Source organism: Labrus bergylta, chromosome 10, assembly GCF_963930695.1.
Source record: "Labrus bergylta chromosome 10, fLabBer1.1, whole genome shotgun sequence".
Taxonomy (NCBI): Eukaryota; Metazoa; Chordata; class Actinopteri; order Labriformes; family Labridae; genus Labrus; species Labrus bergylta.
The window spans coordinates 8579690-8606354 of NC_089204.1; the positions used below are offsets into that span (position 1 = coordinate 8579690).

The 26665-nt window shown below is 38.3% G+C and overlaps 1 protein-coding gene across 2 annotated transcripts in view; it reads right to left on the reverse strand.

Annotated features, from left to right (window-relative positions):
• Positions 1-2732: 2732 nt before the first annotated feature.
• The window catches only part of vps8 (VPS8 subunit of CORVET complex), a 45563-nt gene continuing 21630 nt past the window's right edge, over positions 2733-26665 (reverse strand). For both annotated transcript variants that reach the window (XM_020638235.3, XM_020638234.3), the window contains exons 25-45: positions 26237-26309; positions 24847-24966; positions 23876-23947; positions 23175-23294; positions 21642-21698; positions 21479-21561; positions 20387-20471; positions 19486-19584; positions 18795-18884; positions 17552-17598; positions 17264-17408; positions 14963-15052; positions 14528-14713; positions 13728-13809; positions 12902-12984; positions 10947-11027; positions 8262-8431; positions 7840-8011; positions 5851-5904; positions 5275-5355; positions 2733-3472 (exon numbers count right to left, since the gene is read on the reverse strand). In XM_020638235.3, the coding sequence (XP_020493891.1) occupies positions 3347-3472; positions 5275-5355; positions 5851-5904; positions 7840-8011; positions 8262-8431; positions 10947-11027; positions 12902-12984; positions 13728-13809; positions 14528-14713; positions 14963-15052; positions 17264-17408; positions 17552-17598; positions 18795-18884; positions 19486-19584; positions 20387-20471; positions 21479-21561; positions 21642-21698; positions 23175-23294; positions 23876-23947; positions 24847-24966; positions 26237-26309 (2116 nt within the window). In that variant the 3' untranslated portion in view covers positions 2733-3346. The remainder of the gene's footprint in view (positions 3473-5274; positions 5356-5850; positions 5905-7839; positions 8012-8261; positions 8432-10946; positions 11028-12901; positions 12985-13727; positions 13810-14527; positions 14714-14962; positions 15053-17263; positions 17409-17551; positions 17599-18794; positions 18885-19485; positions 19585-20386; positions 20472-21478; positions 21562-21641; positions 21699-23174; positions 23295-23875; positions 23948-24846; positions 24967-26236; positions 26310-26665) is intronic.

Genomic DNA, 26665 nt, shown 5'->3' on the forward strand with positions numbered 1-26665 from the left:
TGTCAAAAATGGTTCTTCCAGAAAGTACTTAGGAGCACGTTTCAGGTCATTTGGAGTTGATTGGTACATAGTTTGGAGTACACTTTTTGTGAGTGGACTTGTGTACTTGGTGAGACTTGCAACACACCCCGACTAGTTAGGGTTAGGGTTAGGAAAGGGGGTTTTAACCAAGATGCTAGGGGGTAGCATGTTTGAAAATTGAATAACTCTTGATGGGAAGGTCGCACAGACTTGGACCAAGATGAGCACCTCCCCCATTTACCGGCCCTGGCTTTCCATTGGTACCACCCACGAGTGTGCATGACGTCCGGAAGTGGTCGAACGGAAACTGGTTGAAGTGTTTTTGTCCTAAAGGTTCCTGATGAAGCCAACATTTTTTCCTGAAAATTTTAAACTTTTTTGAAGCCAAAGATTTTTCATTAATAAAATGTTCAACATTTTTGAAGCGGAAATCCTTTCATGAAAATGTTCAACTTTTTTGAATCCAAAATTTTTTCATGAAAATTTTCAACTTTTTTGAAGCTGAAATATTTTGTAGAAAAATGTTTAACTATTTTGAAGCCATGACATTTAACTTAGTTTACACTTTTCCAAGAGTGAAATCAGGATTACATGAGATATTTACATTTATATCCCAAGACACAACAGAGAAAACACATAAACAAAAATACAAAAAATATATATATAATTAATAGAGGAACATCTCAAAATTTCTCAAATCTCAAAACTGTTTCCAGATGCAAATATTCACCGAAACAGCATTACATGCTGCATCTTCCTTCTCAGATTAAGGTACTTGGTTCCAGTGAGGCATATGTGTATGTGCTTTGAGTCAAAGCATTGCTTTTTTTAAGCAGTGGGCTTTTGGTCAATGGTTGCAGGCTTGTTGCCACTTCCTATTAAGATGTCCTGCCTATTTTACCAAACTGCTTGCCTGATGAAGATCTAGTACAAATATGTAGGCAATAAAGGTTTGTTTTTCAAGTTAGACAGAGTACGTACCTTTATGTTTTTGAACAAGCTACTCTCTTATGTCTTATGAAGTAGATATGCAAAGGTTTTTTCTATTTGGTAAAAGCAGTAAATTCAGCAGGGTGTCCCTTTCATGACAATACATAAACAGTGGATTCTGATAGTTTAATTCAGCTTTCATTCAATAGACTTTTATTCAATATATTCAGACTTCTCAATGTATTCAGACTTCTATTCCATATTATCAGATTTCCATTTCATATAATCAGACTTTCGTTCAATACATTTAGACTTCCATACAGTTTCAGTTTTTTTTTTTACAAATATATTATTTCTTTAATGACATGCCATATATACTGTATATAACCTACTAAATAATATGTTATTAGCCACTGAGGGCCAGAGCCTATTCTTTTAAAATGTTTTGTTTGACTTTAATCTTTATATTCAAAAAGTAAGTAGGATATTCAATGTTAATTTTTCTCTTACTTATTTTTAGAAGACACATTTTACACTGCTCAAACAACTTTCTTTTGAGTCAATCACAAAACGTTAGTAAAGATTTTTGTTTTTGAACGATAGACCGTTTAAAGTTCAGACACTCTCCTACCAAGTTGGAAGCGTTTGGCCATCCCTTCTTGTCTCCATCACCTGCCTGTACCTGTTTGAGAGCTGGCGTGGCCAGACTGGAGCCAAAGCAAATGACTTGACCCCACCAAAAAATGTCCCTTTGTGAGACAACTCTGCAACAAGAAGGCCACAACCATGCAATGCTGCTGTGGTCAAAGCTGAAGTAGGATAGTTCTGTAAAATATTTGTAGTTGTAGGGCAAAATTAGTTAGCCTCTGAAGTAGCAAAAACTCAAAAATCAGGTTTGTCCTGTAACCTCTTTTCTTGTTTTTACCACTTTGGAAGAAACGGGAACAGTTCATCAAACGCGCAGACTTGATCCAAAACAAATCCAGTGAGAGTTGATTCTTAAAGTTGCTGATAGTTTTATTGCAAATAAAAGTAAACCAAAAAGTATGTGTGGTGTCTCCAATGACCTAAAAAACATGTAATTCATATAATTAAACGCGACTGCTGAGTTTGCGGTCAATGACGGTATGCGCCGTGACCCGTCTTCCCCCCAGGTGCGCTCTGCACTCCCCCTTATAGACGCGCCACTTAGAGGGCGCACACAAAATCAGTTACAAATTAAAATGCAAATACAACAAACTTAAATGCGGCTCCTACAGCCTCTTATCAACCAAAAATCCCTTTCACTACCATAACCCAGCCAATTCATCGGTTTTTATTTGTGTTTTATTAGAAAAAAAGGCATTACAAGTTGTTCAGAGAAGAACTTTCTGGCATTTGAGAACTTGAAACCCCAAAATTAGATTGATTAAAAAATGTTATTCATTATTTTAATATCCACCGAGGAAGTGCTCCTTAACGAAGTTTAAACTGCATGAATTATAGTCGTGTGGGCCTTACCATCCATCTTGTGACTGAGACAAGTAATCCGTTTTTAAGATGCAGTGCTTTGAAACGTTAGTCCACCTTAATGAATACGGTGATTACTGAAGCACCTTAAGTGATTTGTGTGCTTCAGTACTTTCTTTGAATATTGTCTATTTGAAGAATTATTTTTCCTGTCAAATAGCTCTTCTTTTTTTACCAGGACTTGTTAAATATCTTGTATTGTTCAATACTGATAATTCATCATTACAATGATATGTTGCTGTGACTAGATGAAGGTAAGGAAGCACCCACAGTACAAAACACATTTTTTAATGACAAAATACTCAACCAACAGTTTTTTTGCATCCAAACCCAAAAGAATTTTCTCCCTAGGATTGTTTTGAATAATGAGGAATAATTAATTAATTAAAACAATTTCTCCTGTTCTGCAATGTGCATTATCATTGTTTGATCCAAATAAAGAAAACTAACTCTCTAGATGGAGATGAACATCTTCAGTCACCAAAGGTTAGGCACTGCTAATATTTCCCATTGTTACATCATTAAGCTTTTACATTTCATGTAAAGAATTTGGTCATTGTTTCATAATTATATCATTAAAATATAGCAGTGAAAGTATCTTATTAGAGACAGAATGTCACTTAGACTACTCGCTTAACAAAATTGAGTACAGTTTCTCTCTTCTTTCATCATACCATCATTAATTGGTAAAGCCATATGTTCAACTAGCATAAACATAACAAGTGAAAAATAAACAATGTAAAATTAAATTGAGGCTCAAGTAAGACTTCTAATTAAATTTTGATTTTGTTAAACATAAAACATTTTTACAGTTATACAGTTGAAACATGCAGTTTCACTTCAGTCAAGACAAATAAGGTGAAATCGATTCTTGACAAGACAGGCGCTACTCTTCCAACAGAGGCGGAGGAGAAAGTTTAAGTTGGAAGTTTTCAGCTCCTGGTTGGCCTGGGATAATGAGCCCTGTCTTCTCATTACTATGGTAGTACGAGAGTTCTGAAAGGATGGACAACTGGTAAAAAAGAGCAAGAAAAAAAGAACAATTACAAAATTATACATTGTCTTAAAGTTTAAACACAGATACACAAATACACAAACTGAAGGTAATCAGGATCTTTTGTGAATGTAAAACAAACAAAACTAAATTTAAATCAATGTTCTTACTGGTGACAATGTTATCAAGAAGTTTTCAATAAATGTATAGCCCTTTTTTTGAGTACATACTGACAAGTGTCATAATAGATTCCCATTGCCCCATAAGCCTCTTTAATTTCCACTTAAATGTATCATCTAAAACACCTACACAGCGGTTTTGACAGGATTCTCACCTTCATTATCAATACTGATATATTGTTGGATAGAAAATAAAACAAATACAACATGTCAAATTTTGCAACTGGGAAAATTGTATCATGTCTGGAAAATTCTATGCTCAATTTTAATTTGATGTTGACAGCACGTTACAAAATAGTTTCAACAGTTGCAAACAAAAGTTGTAAAGCACAATGGTCAATATTGACCCATATCCCGGGGGAATGTTTCCAGCACCTTGTTGAAACTATGCATCAAAGAATTAAGGCAGTTCTGAAGGGAAAAGGGGGTCCAACCAGCGACGTGCAGTCAGGTTCGTGGCTGGTGAGGAACTGACTTTTTCAGAGTCAGATTTGCAAATATATGAACCCATTTATAGAGAAGCTTAAACTCACCATTCATTTGGCAGCTTGCACATTGACTGGTTGTGTTTCATATCAGCATTATTTACACACACATAGAGGTAAGGTGCATATTTGGCCAAGGAAGAACGTTAAACTCATAACGCCTCAGAATATTTTTTTCTATTGCAATTCCACAATTCATACTCAGTCAATAAAAATAAGAGTAGGCATATACTGCGGTGTATTCATGGTCTTACCTTTACTTGTAAACAAAGTCCATTCGCCTTTGTTGTAAAAGTCCTCATTATATTCTTTTAGTTTTTTAGAAGTCCAGTTTTGAGATCTCTTTAAGCTCAGATATGAAATCTTCCTCTTCCATTTTTGCAATCAGAGCGAAATTTTAAAAATAAAAATTCTGCATAGAAGAGGAGCAACCTCAAACCAAGCAGAAACTCTTGGCCTCATGAACCGCACACAACCTGACGCACGCCCCCTTCAGTTGAGGCAGAATACTGGCTGCCTCACCTCATGCTTTTCCAGTGCGGTTTTATGTCAAATTAGAAAGACTAAATATGTTATAAACACACGTGAAATACATTACTTATTCTATGGAAAGTGAGGACGTATAATAAAAGTGTCTACCAACATTACATTGGTGACAAACAGTAAGAAAGCAAAAGGCATACGCTCGACCCAGTTTGTGAGGGATTGCGCAATCTGGGATGAGGCACAACTCATTGCTGTGTTGTTTTCCTCAGAGGGACATGGTGCAGGGAGGCAGCAACTTTTGTTTCCCCTGTCCGACATCTCTTTTATCCTTTCAGATTGAGGCCAATCTGGTGATGTCATAAGATAGGTAACCGCTCATCGCTCATTGATAGCTGACACTCTGATTGGTTTGGTTCATGTTACTCTACAAAAAAACACATCAAGCCCCTTCATCAAACCTCTTAGCATTTTGCACTTAAATTAGTGCCAAGATTGTGTGTCACTTAACTAGCAACATGTAGGTTGGTCGTGCCCACTTTTCTCAATTGGCTATTGACCATGTTGTTGTTAAAATATGGCCCAAAGACTTCTTCACAGTATGTTTGGGTCACATGCAGCAAATTATTTATTTTATGGTTATCTGGAAAATAACAAATAGAATATTTCATACCCTGGATGGTCCTCTATATAAGCTGCTCAATTGATCCCAGGACTGTTCCTGCTGAAGGCTCAACGTTGCCTCAACAAACACCTGGGCACAAACAAAGCAAAAATTATTTAAAACAATAAAAAAACATTAATTAAGCTGATTCTGTTATCATACTTTGTCTAACTCAATAGGTGCACTACATGAAAAGCAGAAAAGGGATGAACAATACAGCAAAACTGCAGCTACTGCTGTTTGATTAGGCTTCTATTGGATTCTTGGTTGGAGTCAAGTGGGCTCCACCACTGGAATATTTGCAATCAAACTTCCTGTATGTAGTTGAAAATATTCAAATAAAACATTCAGGGAAATTTTGGCATCATTACATTCTGAATCCTATTTTTAAAGTACTTGTACAGGAATTGTTGGAGTAACAGTTATTTGATAAACCACAAGAAAAAGTGAATTTCAAATTTACTTTTTCCTTTAAGTAGATATGTTTGCAATGAACTTGAACTATCCTTGAGGGTTTTAGAGTGAAGGCTTGAATGAAAATATGTTTCGATAAAAATATACTGTCTGGGATGTTAAAAAACTTACCTTTTTCCTGTGAGCCTCTGATCCTGCATCATGATGCACTGATGTAACACAAGTCTGAGAAAGAGAATAAGAGGGCTGTGTCAGGTTCAGTGTTTGGTCTAAGTCCTGAAGTAACTAACACCACTACTATTTGGGGTAACAAGTAACAAATTAGTTACTTTCCAGATTCAATAACTTCATTATAGTTAGTGACATTTAAAAGCACTCGTTACTTTATGTGAAAAAGCCAACAGAAAATAGGCGAGGTTACACGTCATCACAGAAGCATCCTGGGACAAAGAATGCTGCGCACATTTAACAGACACAGGCAAGAGATCATTCAGACGTGAGCGTTCCCTGCTCAAGTTAAACAACAAGAATATAGCAGTGAGGAAAACTGTCAGAGATCCAGGTGCTACAGACACCAGAGATCCAGGTGCTACAGACACCAGAGATCCAGGTGCTACAGACACCAGAGATCCAGGTGCTACAGACACCAGAGATCCAGGTGCTACAGACACCAGAGATCCAGGTGCTACAAACACCAGAGATCCAGGTGCTACAGACACCAGAGATCCAGGTGCTACAAACACCAGAGATCCAGGTGCTACAGACACCAGAGATCCAGGTGCTACACACACCAGAGATCCAGGTGCTACAAACACCAGAGATCCAGGTGCTACAAACACCAGAGATCCAGGTGCTACAAACACCAGAGATCCAGGTGCTACAAACACCAGAGATCCAGGTGCTGCTCACATTAGCTCGACAGACCGAGGAAAAGACACTCCATACAAACAGCCGGCTTGATTAAGGCTAAATCACCGCCTGCTCCACCATCTGCAAGCTGGACTATAGACTGTTACCTTCAGAGATCGAATCCTTAAAATACCTCATATTAGGGCTGCACGATATTGGTAAAGACTGACATTGCTTTTTTTTTTTTTTTACCCCTGCGATATATATTGCAATATGAAAAAAAAAACCTGGAATAACACACTTTACAACAACACTGCAGGCTGCAGTCTCTGTGAACTAATGATGTGAAAACTACTCCAACGTGAGTTGAGTGTGCATAAGTCTGCAGATCCAATCGTCGCCCTTACTGATAATAGACCACGTCTGAACTTCCAGTGTGAGGTTTGATGTCTGTTGATGTGTAAAATGTTCTTAAATCAGTATGAGCTGCAGCTGTTAATACTCTAAATATTAATAATACTGAATATTACAGTTAATGTATAAAATGTGATTTTGTGCAGCACATAGTATGACGTCATTGTATAAAATGAATTCTCTCAGCACCCCCTACTGAAACTGACTTCGAGCATCCCTGGTGATTTCTCAGTCCACTTCCTTAATTCTCAACTTTTTTCCATCCACTATTTTAAATGGGACATGGAATGTTCAATTTTGTTCACCCATATGTGAGTGATGTTGCTTCTTTGTTCTCCATACCTAAATCTTTCATCTTCTGCTTAATTACCAAGGCCCCTCTTTCCGCCTTCTCATTGATTTGATTTGAGATGGCTTGGTTAGCTTGAGCAGCAACTCCGGATTCCTCCTTGACCTTGTATAGCACTTTTCTAGTGTTCTGACTATTCAAAGTGCATATACATACACCGCAGGTCACACCTACCCATTTATACTCATTCATACACTGATGGCTGAGGTTGCTGTGTAAAGTAATCAGATTCATACACATTCACATACCGCCGATGATCTTGGGGTTAAGTGTCTTGCCCCAGGACACACTGAACATGTGGCTGCAGGAACTGGGGATTTAACCCTGACCTTCGGGTTAATAGACAACTACCACTGATCCACAGCTGCCCTGTTTCAGATTCTGTTCAGTCAGTCTCATATTTAAACATTAGTTGTTTGTTGCAAAGTTATTGGAAGATTATATCGTGCAAGTGGTGCAGCAGAGGTTTTAGGCTGTTACCTCGTGCATCACAGGACCAGAAGTCACCAATATTTTCTAATATTTTTTGAAAGCACAAACCCACTCACCTGTGCCAGGGATGTACTGGGAAGTCTTTTTGGTTCGGCGAAAGGCCCACCCCTTCCTCCTTGGCTGGAGGAACATTTGTAGCAGCTCCAACTCTGTTGCAGCTCTGAAGCACAGATCGCCCCTTCACAATCCTTCTGCTGCAGGCACTGGAAGTGGTACAGGTGACCACAGCTGACAAGATACACACAACAGCATGTTGGCGCTTGTATGTTGTGTGTTTTAAAATTATAACAAGAATAAATTGGTTGTCTAAAACATACAAATTTAATTTGCTCGTAGACAGGTGAGTATAGGAGACATTAAAGGACCATTAAAGTAAGACTGAAGTAAGTGTGAACCTAATTAGGTAGACTCAAGCCTACAACTCTAGTTGTGCTAGTCAACTTACTGCCATATGTGTGTATACGCCAGTTTATAATACCTAAACACAATGATCTCCTCAACTGAGTCCTGCCTCCTTTTGTACTGCTGGAAGCATATGTAACAGTAGTCCTGTCGTGGGTGGAGTCCCTTTGTGACTGCAGCATGCAGGTGAGCCAGAGACCAGTGAAGGTCCTGGTTCAACAGACTGGTGGTTGTTTCAAGTAGAGTCTAAAAAGAAAAAATATATATTGAAGGTAAATCTGTGCATGTACTGTGTCAATTAACAATGAATTCATAATGCATTGAAAATGGGCTTTTTAACTTTGTTTGCATATTTTAACAACAAAAAACAACCTTTATAGCATAAGAATCTTAAAGTTATAAAGATATATAACATTTTAATCAATGACACAGTGATAGAATGAACGGTGGAAGTAGCTAAATGTATGTAGCACTTGGGTCCCAGACAAATTCCAGCTTACAGCCCTGTGATGAGAATTGTGGTTCAAATACTGCTTCTTGCCTATTCATGGTAAGAATAATGCAACTGTGTGACACCTTTCTAGTCTACCTAACACTCCCTTAAGCACGTGTGCCAAGAGAGTTTAACAAAAAGTAACTATAAATGTTCAACATTGTTCTTTGGAAATCTTAAATTCCCTCTCATTTGTAGCCATTTTCGGTATTCTGATAGATTTTTCATGACCGTCTTGAACACACTCTGATTGGTGGCAAGCATTCATTGCCCACTGCACAGAATGCATGGAAAAACAAAACAAAACAAATAGCCTAGCCACTGAGGGGGACTGTGTGAAGGATGGCGGGCCCACTTGCAAAGTTCAACACTGTTGGTGACACAGTTTGCAGAGTTATGGAAACAACTTGAATCCACAGCAGATGATCGACCTCTCCGTCCTGGAGCAGACTGATTAAAACAGTGTCGTCCACAAACGTCAGTAGATGCCTGTTGTTATAGGCGCTCTTGCAGTCATTTGTATAGAAAATACACAATAAAGGGGGCAGGACACACCCCTGGGGTGAGTCTGTGGATGACAACCGCTTCTCGGACAGAGCACCATTCGCCCTGACTGCCTAGGGCCTGGAGGTTAAAAAGTCCAAGACCCATTTCACCAACCCAGCATGAAGGTTTAAAGTGGACAGCAGTTTATTTGCTAAAATGTGGGGTTGGATTGTATTAAAAGCTGAGGAGAAATCTATAAATAAAAGCCTCACATGTGTTTTTGTACCCTCAAGATGTTTGTATAAATAATTAAATAAAGTAATAGTAGTATCATCCACCCCTCTATTTACCTGATATGGAAAATAGCATCGGGTCAAGCGGGCCCTGAATATGATTGGTCAGAACTCTTTTGTCCAATTGTTCGAAAGTCTTCATTGCGACTGAAGTCAGAGCCACAGACCATTTAGCTCTTTGTGAGATTTATTTTTAGCCACAGGTACAACATTAGAATCTTTCCACAGCCTGGGGACCTTGTGCACAGTAAGTGACAAGTTCAAAAGATGTGTAAAAATGTCACATAACTGATCTGCACGTACTTTAAGAAATTTGCCAGTGATCATATCAACAATTTTTGCTGTCTTGTTTAAAAAAGAATTTCCGAGGTCCAGACCTCTGTGTCTTCATAGCTGGTTACGGCCATGATCACAAGATACTGCAAAAAGATTGTTACAGATTACACACTGTTATATTATATTACAAAAGAGCAGGTGAAAGTGGCTCAGCTGGCAGAGTCGGTCATCTCTCAACCGGAAGGTCGGGGGTTTGATCCCCAGCTCCTGCAGCCACATGTTGATGTGTCCTTGGGCAAGACACTTAACCCCAAATACTCCCGCTGCTTGGTGGTTTATAAGGGCGCGGTCACACTGGCCATCTGTACCGTGCCGTACTCAACACGATAGGCCTCCCGCTGCGCCAATCCCACGCTGGCACGACCAGCGGTCACACGACACAGGACTGCTTAAACACGATTACCTCTTGTACATAACGTTGTAATACAACGCATGCATGCTTTATGTTATTATGAAGCGTGCTCAGTTTACAAACAGGCGGACTCGGCGGCTTAATTTAAGCCATTTTTATCAGACACAGACATAAATAAATAAATAAAACAGCTGCAAGCCCAAGTTAGCGGCACATCGGAGAACAACACAGAGAACATGACAGCTACTTTGTGGCTTATATTGAGTCATTTTAGTCAGATACAGCCATAAAACTCTGGATTCCTCCATAATGAAGGCTGTCAGCGTTGTGTATCCGCGTGCTTGTGCATGAAGTGTATCGTGCCGAAGCACACTTCTCTTAAGTGTGCCAAAGGAGCGGTCAAACTGCTCAAGCGAAATGGACTTTAGGGTTGAAGCGTGCTTGGGCACGGTACGGATGGCCGGTGTGACCGCGCCCTAAATATGTATGAATGGGATTAGTTAATACTGATGGATGCTTTACAAAGCAGCCTCTGCCATCAGTGTGTTAATGTGGTGTGAATGGGAAGGTGTGTAAAAGGACAAGTAGTCAGAAGACAACAAAAGCGCTTTAAAAGCTCAAGTCCATTTTCTTTTGTATAACCATTCAAGGAGAAGGGAATATAACAGCCTTCACATAGATGAGGCAGTGTGGGGTAACTCTCACAGACACTGCTTTGCAGCTTTCTGAGGATATATTTTTGGAGGAGACTACTCACACGCACAATACACGCACATGCACGCACATGTTTTTTCTGTTTACCTGTTCGTAGTTAAAAGTGTCCAGCATACTCAGAATGAGACCTTGGATTTCTGCCAGTTTTCCTGTCCCATAAACAGGGTCCTAGAAGACAAAAAAGGCAGACAGATTCTCATGTAATGTCAAAAGAAATTTGTCACATTCGACTCAAGGAGAGAGCACAGCACACAAATTGCACATCTGGCCTAGTTTGGTAAAACTATGTCTATTTGGAATGCATGAAATGAGCAACCAAGCAGTGTGTCATTATGCATGAACATAAATCATTTTTTTGGTAAAACGTTTTTGAAAAAATCTTATGTAACTCTTTATAACAACCATCAGAGGTTTTAGGTTCTACACTGTTAGTTCAAATTTAAAATGTACCGTACTTTCAAATTCAAGCTTAAAATGACAAAATGGACCATAAATGAGCGCCTACAGCCGGTTGTTTGCAAACGGTTTGCATGTGGAGTAGCGGCATTTGTATTCCACTGTTACTATGATGTCTATTTATAGCTTTACCGTGACGTCACACACAGTTAAACTGATATTACCATGGTTGTTTTACCTGAATAAATTACATTTTGGGAGGCTATGCCGGACTGCTTGTCTACCAAAATCTCAGTACTGAACCCTCTCACAAGATATAATATATAATTGTTACAAGATATAATTAAGATATAATTATGAAGTGTCATGTAAAGGTCAGCGGAATGGTGACGTTTTTTAAACAGCTCTGTGGAAAGTTATGGAAGTTACACCTGGAAGTGTTCACAGTTATTTAATATCTGGATTTCAAGAGCTGAATTCACTCATTTGGACAAAAAACGGCTGTCACAGCATGCATTAATCTAAAGGGCCTGAACTTTGCAGACGAAATCCGCCTGCTTCATGACGGAGGGAATTGAGCTCAGGAGCTTCTGTCCAGAACGTGTCCAGGTTCATCTCAGGCTTAATGACAAGAAAATCAAGGCCATCACCTCCTGTAACGATCTCACCGTCCACCTCTAAGTTGCAACAGTTGATGATATATTGAAACAGGTCAAGGACTTTACCTTGGGTCATAGATGAGCTTGTCAAAAAAACAGAACATTAAAGTGGGGGAGGCTCAGGCATGGAAGGCTTTGAATGGTATGACCAGTGTATAAGTCCAACTTCCTCCTAAATACAAAGCTCAGCTTCTGATGTGGAGATGTGTACGATGTGGAGTATGTTTTCCTATTGGGATATAAATGTTTGACATTTAAGCCCACGCTGCAGAAGTCCCTGGATGGATACTGCACCAGAATGCTGCGTGTATCTTTGAATATTAAGCGAGATGGGTGTGTCACCACCACCACAACCACCATCACCATCGAGGATCTATATGGGAGGTTGTGTAGGGAGAGTGGCAAAATAGTATCTACGAGGTTGAAGCTGGCAAGTCATTGCCAAAGACACAGGCTGCTCCCAGCCAGTAAACTGGTTCTGTGGGAGACAATGCACCAGAATCGACTATAAGTACGTCAGACATTAACATATGTTTATGTTCTTAAAAGAGACGCAGTAGCAGAAAGCACTGGTGAGCTAGCGAGATGAATGGAGGATCAGAATGACTATTCTGTGAACAAATAGGAGTTTGTAAGTCTCAATAGAGGAAGTTACTTTCATGGGTATAGTTGTCTAGATATGTTCATCGGAGGAAGAGTTTGGGATGCAGTGCAGGAATACTACATGTTTCAGATTGGCTGGAATTGTTTTATGTGCCAAATTCAGAGCCACCTTGTCTTTTTTCTTGTCCTTTACCCATTTACAGAACCAGGAATATTTATAATAACTTGATGTTTTTGTAAAAACAAAATACAGAATATACAGCTATTTGGAGGGGAGGAGATATTTGCACATTTTTAAATAAATATTCATTAGTTGGGAAGGACACACCCATTCCTTCAAGAGGGAAGCTTAAGAAAGGCCACAACATATAAATAAATACTCACCTGGAGAATCCGTTGGATGATGGCCGGAAGAGAAATAAAGCTGCTCATGCAGTTAAGAACTTTCATCGTCAGCTCCCTCAGCACTGAAACATAAATTAAATGTATATCATTTTCTATTGATTCTCAAAAAAGCCTCGTCCAACGATTCAAGGTGGTGACAAAATATTAAACTCTACTTAGTGACTTTATAAATCATGATTGCAATGTATATATAGTCTGTATAGTTTTTTTTCATGTCTTAATTGACCAGCAATATTTAAGGAGCATTAAGCTCATACTTGTCAACTAATAATTTACCGCGAAAGATTAAAAGTGAAAGATAAATAATAATAAATAATATTTTTTTCTTTTTATTATTATTTTACTTCTTTTTTTGATAAGTAGTACTTCTGTTCATGCTTGAAATATTCTGAATGCATCATTATATGCAACCTGTAACTTTTTCTTTTTAGCTTTACTATAATTGCCCCACAAGTGGGCAGTATACAGTTGAGTATAGTAAGCTCTAAACAGCTCAGTTTTAACATTGTCTGTGCACATTCAAAATTTGCGTGCGAGCATATTAGCTTGAGCGTACAGTTTGCAGCACTGATCGGGTATGAATGCACGGCTATTTCGGGCGGGCCCTGGACTCATTTGCATAGAATAGAGCTCCAGTCTATTCTTCTCCGACGAGCCTGCAGGAGCCCCTCTCGAAACTCACTGCAACGATCCCATAATGCATTGCGCGACTGACTTTCAGGCTCTCTTTACAGTGCAGTAAATGTTTTTAACCTCATTGATCACATGTACAGCAATACAAAAAAGTTATGTGTGAATGCATTACCCTCAAATGTGTGTATAGAACCAAGCCCCTTCACTTCTTTCTGGGAAAACATCATTGTCTCCAGAAGTGGAAACCACAGGACCTGTAACAAAAAAGCAATTAATAAATAATCATGGACTGTCCCTCACTTCAGAAAAATACCTGTATAGAATCTTAAGAATAACAGAAATCAAACAATTAACTAAGAACTGGCTGAAACCAACTACATCACAAATAATGAAAAGGAAAAAAAAATAATGAAATGTATAACATGGAGAAAAAGACACATAGGATAAGGAATTTAGGCGACATCTTTGAGTCACGATGGAAGAAGGGAACAAATACTGATTTAAAATAGGGGAGGGGGGGTGTAGATAAACAAAGAACAACGATTTTTGTGTCCTTGAGCATTGGACTTAAGCCACAAACAGATGGTGACAAACACAAAGAAAAACAAAAAAAACACTATTAGAGTAGAACAAGCCAAGGCCCATTCATTTTATTATTCTACTTTTATAAATTTTTGTGTTTGTCTGTTTTGTTTATTTCCTTCACCTTTCCCTCTTCTTTCTCTCCGTTCATGTCTTTTTTTTCTCTCTATTTTCTTTTCTGTATTAGGATGAGCTACCAGAAGTATATCCATGTCTGTGTAGAAATGTACTTATGTTTACATATCATTTCTATACAAATCATATGCAAATATATGCATGCTTAATCTGACACACTATGAATCTTTTCAAAACTATCAAACTAAAAAGTATAAAAAAAATAAACAATCAATAACCAAACCCCTTAACCCCAAATATGTGCAGTCACAATACCTCTCTTTGTTGCTGGTAAAGGTTCTCAGAGCTATGATGACACAAGTCTATGATGTTGTCAAGAGAATCCTTTACTATTGTCAGCGTGGATTTGCTGTCTTCCTTCTCTTCATTTAGACTTTCATCTTCTCCATGAACTCCTCTTTCAATCTCAGTCGTGAGGAGACTCAGTTTTTCTTTCAATAACTTTGAAGAGATGAGAATGTCTGTCATCAGCACATTTACACTTTAACAGCTTTAAAAGAGCCAAGTTGAAATTGAGTATATTTGTGTGAAACATATATGTGTGTGTGTGTGTGTGTGTGTGTGTGTGTGTGTGTGTGTGTGTGTGTGTGTGTGTGTGTGTGTGTGTGTGTGTGTGTGTGTGTGTGTTGCTTCTGTTTTAGAGCCTTGAAGCCCTTGATCAATCTTTAAGTTTTTAGGGTATTTAGTTACCCCCAACAAGACAGAAAATGCTCCTTGAAAATCTCCCTTCTTCTCCAGCAGATAGGCTGAGACCTCTTTGTGGTGGTACTTTTCTGTTATCTAGGGAAAAAAGGCAAGAAAGGAAAGATAGTGATTAACATGATTTCAGTCCAGAGGTTGCAGGTAAGCTGGTCTCATCTGATACTGTGTTGCAAAAATGTATACTGCACTGCAAAATAAATGTAAAAAAATAGTGTCACCACAAATTATAATGACAATGGCCTTGTTAATTTGGAACTGGTTGGCATTTCATCATTATTATGCCTGAATAAAGAAAAGGCTGAAAGGCTTTATTTGCGATTTTTCACACTTAAATATAATAGAAATCAAGTATATCCTCTGAAAATAAAAATTTTTTTATTTAGACTTAATCCAGAGTTTCTCCTGCCAGCTCCCGAGTAGAATTTAAGGTGATGTCACCCATTGGTTTCTGAAGGGCAGTTTGGAAGCCAATTTATGGAGGTTGCCATGTTGGAAATGCTGACTATTAAACTTTTGGTCAACCTTTCAACAGGCATTTCTTAATTTATGCTGCAGGTACTGGGGATCTTATCTTCAGGTTGAGAGACTGACTCTACTCTACTCTAACATTGAGCCACAGCTGCCCAGCAACGGCTAAAATGGCTATAATGCAGCAACTCAATATTGTTTTAGGCAGAAGCCTTATGTTATAATTATATACAGTATGCTATTAATGGTAGCTTACATTTCTGTTAACTGTGCCCCTTTAACAGTTTCTCTTTCTGAACCCTAATTCACACATACTCTGCGCGCCACGGTCCATCAGCACCGCGCACTACGCTGTAGTTCAATGCATTCTAGTCAATCACTGTGTACACAAAGCAGGCGCCACGGTTCGTCTCCGGAGTGTGCCAGCAACGCCACTATGCTCTGCTGGGTTTCAAATACGCTGCGAGTTTATTTTTGACGAAGGACGCTGCAGGCACTCGTCAAGTGAATATTTTATCAAAAACACAATATAAGGACCCGCGATAGTATTTTTCATCCCATTATCAACATTACATCAAAACAGGCACCGAATGAACAGCAAATTATCCTAAGAAAGACAAAGCAACATGTTGTTTGCACGTTTTTCTCTTTATTCCCACGTGATCCTTTAGTTCTCCTGGGATGTGTGTACAGCTGATCATTAGTGCCCCCCACTGTGCTGACGGACGGAGCAAAGTGGAGATGGGCGCACGCTGTCTGATGGAGCAAAGTGGAGATGGGCGCGCGTTGTCTGATGGAGCAAAACTGTGGTGCTGACGGACCGTGGCGCGCACGGAGTATGTGTGAATTGGGGATAACGCTATACAGCCACATGTGTTTCCATGGGACATGTAGCCCTTTACTTTTTCAATGTTTTATTTTTTTCAGTTTTTTGCCAAGTGCCTGTCACAGTTAGGGCACATAATACGAATTCCACCTTCTCTCAGGACAAACTTTTTTGTTGCATCCTTCAATTTTTTATGTAAAAGCAATAGTGATCTTTTTTCTTTTTTTTTTAATAGTGGTATCTTAACCAGGACTGTTTCGGTACGGTCCACATGTAGACCGGTCCCAGTACCCAGGGAACAAAAGTGCTTCAGTCTGTGTTCCCGCACGGACCGCAAAGCGGCAGCACACCAAAGACGGCAAGCGTCATGGCAGCAACAACAAATGAGCAGCTCGAGCTGGAAGATGAAAACATTTTGGTTTCCCAGTTAAATATAATCATGGACAAAGACGTGTCCCTTACTGTACCGTACCGAATCTTCAAAACTGAGAACCGTACCGAACCAAACATTTTATGTACCGTTACATCCCTAGTTTGAAGAGAACCCCACAAGATTCTCAGAGTTAAATAAATTCAGGACTTTTAAGACCACGTACAAATTTCCATCTGTTATGTGACAGACCAGCAGATCCTGTTTGCTGTATTCATCTTTAGGATATTATTTTTTTCTTTGATTACCACAGTACTCAACACTACAATAACTAAAGGTGACATCGTGGCGAGCGGGGTATCATGGGAGTTCTCTCTCTTTTTACAACGACAGTGCTCACTCTTAATTTCAGAGTAATTCCTACAGCTAAGTAAAGTCATCTGAAACAGATCAGATTATTTCAATTATCCGTATTGTTCCTTTCACTAGACCATTCATTGAAAACTACTGTTGTAACTGCTTATGGGACTCAGGGGTTAATGAAACAACTCTAAATGGGAATTTACATCTGAATCCCACTCTGGAACACCCATAATGCACAAAATGTAAGTATGGTAGAAAGTACTTGTAAGGCCTCCTCCAGTCTGTAGTGCTGCGAAGTCTGAAGGAATTTCAGGATCTGCTGAGGGGAAAGGCGGCAAAACAAGTCCAGCAGAAGCTCATGAAGCTCATGTTCCACTGGCAGGATGGTCCCTGAATGATGACCTTCCCTGAGATACAGAGCAGATGAAATGTGAGAAGGAAGAAATAGAGGAAGACAGAGGAGATATAGCAGGAAGCAGGTGATGAACATTAAGAAAATAAACACAGGAGATTAATAGAGTAATATTAGGAGATCACACACACATCATACCTTGGTTTCAGGAGATGACTGAGGAACTCCATAAGTAAATGGTCATCCTAAAGACAGAGAGAGAGTGAGAGGGGACGATGAAGTGAGTAAGTGACAAATAGTGTTGAAAGTTATTAAGTGAGTAAGATTAACAGGCCCAAAAAGAGGATGGGCTATTGTAGCAGATGTTTGTTTGTCAGTTATGTAGTTATTTTATGTACGTCAGTCTATCCAGTGCAATACTAGACGCAATCTCCTTCATACGCTTATCAAAGGCACATCAGTTTTCCTCCAGGATAAGGCTATCATCCCTCTAGCCTATAGGAGTCTATTCCATACCTATAGTAGTGAGTATTTTTCTTCTGAACATTGAATACAAGTATCTGGAACATCGGGCGACCAGTGATTTAGCTTGACCGGGGTGATATAGGTTCTCATCAAACATTTGTATTTAAATCATTTAATTCTTGTATTAATTGATTGTTTTTTTGGCTTTCAAACACACATTTTCCAGTTTACATGCCTCTAACCTGTCAGCAGCAGACTCCTTATTATGTGACATTAAAGCTGTGTAAAATAATGAAATCAGTCTCTTTCCATCTAGGTTTAAACGTGTAAGATCCTTCAGATGTGATGCTGGTGGTGGTGGGAGGAGTATCCTTGATGTGCTCTATACCAGATGACAATAATATTTTTAAGAAACAGATTTTCAGTTGTTTTTCAGGTAACTTAGGTCTGCAGACTATAAAAATAACACAAATAAATTAAATTATGAATTACCGTAGTTGAAATTATTTGTTCTCTTACAAAGGGGCGTTTTTCTTATAATCACAATAATGACATGGAAGATAGCCAATCAGTTGTGGTTTTGACCAGTCTTGATGTTTATTATTAACTATCACTATTACCAATCCAGAATTAAAGTTAATTAATTCATAAAGCTGTAATCAGAAAATACTAAAGAAAAATAAAAACATATCAACCATGTGTGTGTGGATTTTGATTATTAATATAAAATATCAATACACTTGTCCAGGCCTGATTAAATAATAAATAAGGTATACTGCACAGTAGGTTGTTGTGTTCTTGTGGTGACATGAGAATATGTTACTCCCAGTAAAGTGACACAGTCTTAGTGCAAACATTTATTGTTATTCATTTTTTTATATTTATGTTTATTTGGAAAAGCTATTACGTCGGGAGATTTTCAGTTACAGAATAAAGAAGCAACATGATATTCCTATTCTTTATATTTTAACCTTACCTGGAGCTCAGAGATTATTTGCTGCACCTCTTCAGGGAAGTGAAGCAACACTAGGTCGGCGGAGCTGCTTGAATCCAGGGTTATCAGCTCCTGAAAAAATTGAGGAATAGGCTTAATACAATCTTGCATAGATAAGTAAAATAATCCCTTTGTTTATGTGGGGTGGTTGTCACAAAAAATTAAATGAAAATGCAGAGGTCTTGAACTGTATGCGAGTTGAAAATGGAGTGATACAAATTCATGTAAATTAAAAAATTACAGATTTGATTAGTTTGAGGTCAATTTCAATTTGACGAATGCTTATGCACAGCTTGAATTATAAATTCTCGTGAATTCTGCATGCTTAACTTTATAATTCACTTTCATTTCTTCAGCTTAATTTATGAAATCACATGCTTTTTCACAGCTTGTTTTAGAAGTTCACATGCATTTTCACAGCTCAATTGATCAAATCACATTCATTTTGGGCATAACTGTTACCAAGTTATATGCATTATTCACTTGCATGGTTGCAATTATTTTTGTATCCACATGTATTTTATCACCTCAATTTTCATCAATTATTGTTGCTAGACTCTAGAGTTACCTATAACACCATGATAAATGGCTGTTTGTGTTAAGAAAATGTGGCAACCTCGGCTGAGACAACACGGGAGACAGTTTGTATATGCTATTCTGTGTGTGTACTGACCTGTATGTGTTGTAATACTTTTTCCATGACAGTTTGTTTCTCCTTAAGACTGTAGCCAGGCATGGACAACAGATTATGGATGTAGCTGAAGATTTCCTCCTGAGATGCACAAAACCACCAATAACATTACAGCTATCAACAGGACAAGGGGTCTCGTATAAAACCTATACATACAAAAAACTAGCCCTTGGATGTATGCCAATTCCCCCAAAAACAGTGCTGATCTATACATCATTTTTCAAGGTTGCTTATTAAAATACCCTTTACCATGGTTTTTAACACTAATATGCTTGTCCTGTTAGATCTTGGTGCTGCAAGAGACTAGAACAATTTCTTGGAATTACAGGGACTGCCTTAAGTTGTTTTAAATCCTATTTATCTGATCGATCTCAGTTTGTACATGTTAATGATAAGTCCTCTATGAACACCAAAGTTAGCAATGGAGTGCCACAAGGTTCAGTGCTTGGACCAAATCTCTTTTCCTCATATGATTCCTCTGCCCAAAGATTTCTGCCTCTTAAAAGGAAGTTTTTTTTCTTGACACTGTAACCTGCTTGGTGCTGTGCTCATGATGAATTTGCGTTGGATCTTTGTAATATAGCAATGAAGCAATAAAGTCTTTTACCTGCTTTTTGTAAGTTTCTTGAAATAACATTTGCTATGAACTGGCGCTATACAAATAAAGATTTATTGATTGAACAAGAGGCTGATTAAAATGCACACAATTCCGGGTGGACTGAGTAATTGTTTTTCTTTGTTTATACAGTATAAACACAATTTGTATTGACCCTAAAACTGTGTGATTGAAAATTTTAAACATTTAACAAAACACCAAATTGAGTACATAATCGCAATCACACATCAACATGTTCAGTTCAGTAAAATCTGAAATGTACATTACCTTTCTGAGGGGGTCTCTCAGGTAGCAGTCAAAAATTCTGTCATACAAACTGTTCTTCTCATATAGAAATTCACAGACTTGATAGCTGAAGGGCAAGACAGGGGGACAAAATGACATCACAAAACAATAAAATAAAAGTCATATTTGTAGGTTATTCTGATCATTTAATTTGATTGAGTATCTCAAAGACATTTGAACTAACTAGTGCATTGTTAAGTTGAAGCTACACAGACAATATTGAATATTAACTTTTGATCAAATTACAAAATGTAATCTGGAAGTTGTCACTTTGAAGTAACAATTCTAAAATCTGCTTCTTCCCCTCATCTCTTCTTTGCATCTTTTTTGTACTTTTCAATTGTAAAAGTGTTATTCTTTGGTTACCTTTGGTTAGTGACAAAGCAAATCCAAATTTACAGTGGGTTCATTTTAACTCTCTCATTAAATGACTTTTCAACAGCAACAGACATGTATTTCAGCAAGACACCTACCTAAGGGACATAATAAACCTACTGTATGCTACCTGTGAGGCACTAAAGAGCAGACAGGGATAGATAAAGACTAATGGCGCGGTCACACTGGCAATCTGTACCGTGCCGTACTCAAGCATGATTGTCCCCCGCTGCCCCAATCCCCCGCTGGCCGGCACGGTAAGCCTAAGCAAGATAACCTCTTGTACATTACATAGTAATACAACTCATGCATGCTTTATGTTATTAAGAAGCGTGCTCAGTTTACAAACAGGCGGACTCGAGAAAAAAAAACTGTGACGGAGTACTTTAAGCCCAGGGACTGGCTAGTTACACACAATCACAAACCAAATGCAATTTTGGTTCACAAAGTTTCTGCATCCTATATCAACCACAGAACAAAAGGTGACACACAGTGCTATCGAACTACATTACCAAAAAACAATTGACCTGTTAGGGAAATGGCTCCAACAACTTGTGCAAGCTACCTGACCTGTAACGAGTCTATGCCTTGACAATTCAAAAAGGTAACAAAATATTGAACTGAAGACGGCTAGGTTAATATTTAAAGGTTTAAAATGCAATACTTCCTCGATATAATTGTTCAGTGCAAGCTACTCACAATTTGGCCTTTTCGGCTAAAGCCAATAGTCTTTCCTCATTATACTGGATGACACCCCCAACCTGGAGCAACTCCAGCAGAACCTACAAGAACAGTGACATGATATTATGTAATCATCATACAACTCACAGGCTGCAGTCTTAACAACATACAGTAGACCAACCTGCTGCCTCTCACTGTGTCGGGAGTCATCATCTGGGCAACACAGGAAGTCTAGAACCTGGAGAGACATTGCAGGAAAGATGTTAAATGAGCGGTGCTGGGGGTTTACTTTTCTCATGGATTGTTCATAATGTATGGAGTTATAATTGTTGCAAAACTATTTACTTATGCAGATCCACAAATGTGTAAACAGATCAACTAATGTGTACACAGATCCAAAAATACCTACACAGACCAAGTGCCCTGCAAATATGTAGAGGAATATGTACATGGTTATCATGTTTTTTATATAAAAGCTGAAAAATGCTATCTTATGTTATCTGCTAGAGCTCAGAAGGGTCTCTCAATCGGCTTTCTGTTAACCAGGGCAGTATGCAAACGTGTAACGCAAGATTCTGTCTGTGGCAAGACCGGGGGGGGCAGCGCAGTGGATGCACTTGTCTGTTGACTTTACAGCGGCTCGGGCTTGGGAGAGTCCCAGGCAAGACAAGGTTGAGTGTCCAAACTGCAGATTTTATTGGCGCAGGGGATTGGATTTTTGCAGTCTCACTTTTGTTATCCATCTCCATGATTAGCTTGTGTAGCCAGCTCGGCTGGAAGGGGTTAAATATTGTTATTTCCACTAGCGTCAAGGGTGAAAGATGGTGTTTTATCACTTTAAGGTTAACCTGTATTGTTGCGTGGTATTGCTACCTATATCAATAAAACTGTTTTGCTACTTTAATATAAACAGAGTATTGCTACCCCCTCCAAATACAAACGGACATCTCTGACAGGTTCAAATCAGAGCAGTGCACATAGAAAGTTAAAGAACGGTTCCAATAGCGGCCATTTTGAATGAGGTAATGTAGGTATAGGAAAATTTGCTTAACTTTATACTACGTCTTATTGTTCAGTTGTGAATCCTGGTGCCGGCGTGATGTTGCACCTGCCGTTTCCTAAGAGATGTTGTTCTCTTAAGAGCTCCCAGCAAGGAGGCGGAGAGACGCTCATGTTATCATGTCACCTGGTCACCTTGGGTTTCAGTGTCAATCAAGCCAAGAACCTGCTGTTTGCCACTCAAAATATGGATTATGTGGGCCTCTCATTTCAAGGTTGGTGTGATTCTATTTTCTGTGCTCTGTACCAGATGTGTTATGTTTTCTGTACAGGTTACTGGACAATGGCAAAACCTTTAACTTTATTATATTTGTAAGGGACCATGAGCAATTAAAACATAAATGTAACCATTTAATGCATTGCACCAGAGTTAGCCTTAGGCTAATCTACATCTGCAGTCCCTTGGCAGGTAACAAATACAACATATAATAACATCAAACATCATTCAGCAAGTAAAGGACATGTAACAAATAGCAATGTATTGCACATGAAATGTCCTTCATGGACGCACGCACGCACACAGGTTGAGTTTTTGCAAGCTTCAATGCACACAAACTGGGAGTGGACCATATCTTGAACAGTGAGATACTAAGTGAGGTTTCAAAGAGAACTTTAGGCTACAGGGTAATTAGATTAGATGAAGTACTTTGGTTACCTGGTCAAAGAGTTTCCTGTTCACAAACAGTGTGTTATCTGGCTTGGCTAACTGGCGAGCCAAAAAGGTGAAGAGCCCTCCGACCTGGGAAGGAGTAAAGTCTGAGTTGTCCACCATCACCTATATTATCATAAAAAATATTAAAATAAATATTAATAATCAGAAAGAAATATATGCAGAAAGATAAAAACTATCACTTTTATTTAACCAGAAATATTTCCATTGAGATATAAACCTCTTTCACACTGGAGACCTGACCAAGACAGATAATACTATGAATAATATAGTGCACCTCTATCAAACATTTGACATTTCTGTCCAGACTGCCTGGATAAACAGCTGCAGCTTGTTCTGTTACGGGGGCCACACAGGTAGTGATAGGGATAGATGATAATAATCTAGTCAAAGTAACAATATTTTTCAAGTATGTCAATCAACAGATCATTTTCATAGTGCATGCACAGCTGTGCTGCATCTGTGTGTTGTTTAGTTTGAAAAATATTAAGATATTAAATATGTCTGTGAGACAGGCAGATACGGTATGCTGAGAGAGAGAGAGACAATACTATCTATCACTGTTGGCGATAAATCTGCAAGATTTTTTTCACGACCACTTTACAGAGCTTCTATTAATGCTCCATGCTGTCTATTCTATATTAAGTTATGTGAAATAAAACAAAGCAGCATGTGGACAGATTTACCTGAAGCAAGATGTCCACGATCCTCTGCTGGTATTCTAGGGCCTGCTTGTCATTCTTGAAGTCTTCAAATGTCTAGAATAGAGTAAGTCATTTTTAAATCACATAAAACTAAATATGTGATGCTTTCGTTGCATTGCATCTTATCTTATTGTAGACCATCACTATCACTATCATAATCACTCATTATATAATCACTGTACTGCGTTGTATATATGTCACATTGCTGCTCCCTTATCATGCAGCGCTCATTAATTGACTACTATAGCATATCAAACAGTTGATAGTGTAGCCTGATTGTATACTAAATATAATCACACATTAATGTTAATGTTAACATGTGATGTGTATTTGTATATATGTCTGTAGTTACAAATGTTTGTGCAGTTAGATCTCTAGTTGCAGATATATGTGTGTGTTTGTGTTATACATCCATTTAGCAATATGTAAATATATACAATATTCTGTATTACTTTACACCATCATTTTGAGTACTGCTGCAAAGTTACATTTTCTTTCTTTGTTTTTTTCCTTTATTACTTCACTTATTTTTTATTATCAGTGTAATCCATAATAATGATTTCAAATGATGTGCAAACTGCACCACACTGAGAGCCACTGTTTGCTGTTTTTGTGCATTTAGGGATGAATTTCACCCATTGCATGTGTTTTCTAAATTGGACACACGAGTATATACTATGGGACTCAGGCCAACACACCAAGTATGAATTACTCTTTACAAACATTTTAAAGAAATAAAGAGATAGATGAATAGATAGAGGAATAGAGAACTAGATGGATATGGAGAGATGGAGAGATAAATAGGTAGCTACTTTATTTATCCCCAATTCAGGTACATCCAATTGCAAGTAAATAGCAAGTCTGTTAATTACAAGATAAAGTTATGTTAAAAATGACTGATTCAAATAATGCATAAACACATAATGACTTTAAATGATTTTAAGAAATCTCACCATGGCAAGGACATTAAAGAATTCTCGGGTATCAAAGTGGATGAGTGAACGAATAAATGGGAAAACTTCTTCCTCCTCTGACGAGTCAGCTGAGTGAAGACGGATAAGGAATTCAAACACCTGACAAAAAAGAAAAAAATAAACAGTAAGATAAATCAATATCTCATAGCAGTACTAGCTGTCTCTAGTAGCCACTAGCTACTGGGGCAGATGTGGCTCAGTGATAGCTCAGGAATAAAAGTCAGTCGTCAATCCCCAGCTCTGCAGTCATATGTCAAAGTGTCCTAGGGCAAGACAATGAACCCCAAATTGCAGCTGCTGCAGTGTCAGCCTCAGTGGCATTTGAATGTTTATAAATTGGTTTAGTTAATACTGATAGACATAGCAGCCTCTGCCATCAGTGTATGAATGTGGTCTGATTGGTTACGTCAGAATGCTAGAAAAACACTATTCAAGCTCAAATCCATTTACCATTTAACAAACCCAATCTTACACAAACCAAAAGTTTTGAATAACTTTTTGAAAAACAGTATAACAAGGATAAAAATAAGTATTGAGTTCTTCAATTAGTGACCTCTGTCTCTGACTTTTTTCATATAAAGGAGTACATGTAATTAAATTCAAAAGTATACCAAAAATATGAGTAAACGGATAAATAAGGATTACAAAGGGAGTAGGAAAATAACTTAGCTTAGCTAAATAAAAAGCTTACTGCACATAAAAGGGAATTAATAAAGACTTGACAGTAGACATCCAATTAATTGGCAATAATTAAAAGAAGGTGATTAAGTTCACTTAAGAGCAGTCAAAAAAAAAACCTATTGTATTTTTACATCAGCTGTTATCAAAGAACAGTGTTGGGTTGACTTGTCACAGCATCATTGTAATGTGTTGATTTTCCTATGTGGCTGTAAGGATTGTTTACGTTTAGTCACTTCAAAGCAGGTTTGATTTGTCTCGTCCAAGTGCGGTTCCCTTAGGCAGTCAGGAGACTACTTGTGCGGCTTCTTTCTATTCTATTTTTGCTTAAATCAAAGTTATCTGGCCGAGCTGCAATGGCTTGGCTTGGATGTTCGTGTCTCCAATGACAATCAGTGGTGTTTCATCATCAGGGATATGAGATGACACCCTGGGTGGCGGTAAATAATGGAAATGTGTATATATTTTTTTTCAAAACAAAAACTGCAACTTTTTTGAGCTATAATCATGACCACACATCCAAACTCTGTATTTCTTCTTGGCAAAAACTAGTACATCACTCGAATTTAGACTGAAGTTTTGGTTACTTTTTTTTTTAAGACGCAAACTCAGGCAGGAATGAAAGTATGTGAGAGCACACATGCACGAACATACATCCTCAGTTTGGAATGAATACTTATCCAGTACGTACCTGGTTCTTGACTTGAACTACAAGGTCTTCAGGGATGTCTCCTAGCGGATATGCCCTGCCTGCAAGACAGCAGCTACATGCACAAACACAAAGAAATACACACGTTATTATTGTGTTATAAAAACATTACTGATAAATTCACAAAAATACATTGATGGAGGTGCCATCAAAAAGTTGTCAGCATTCTTTTAGTCATTTCCAGCTGCAAAGGCTTTGAAAAGGCGGTAAAGTGAGAGGAAGGATGTATCGTCCTGGTTAATCGGCGCAGCAGAGGCGGCATACTGACCCAACGACAACACATTCTGTTCATCCTCCGACAACTATGCAAACCCAAGCCGATGTCCAGCTAGTCATCGTGGTGAGCAGCGAGTCCTAACAGGGGCTGGCTAGCGCTCAAGCTCAGCTAACTGGTCAATGCACTCCTTATGA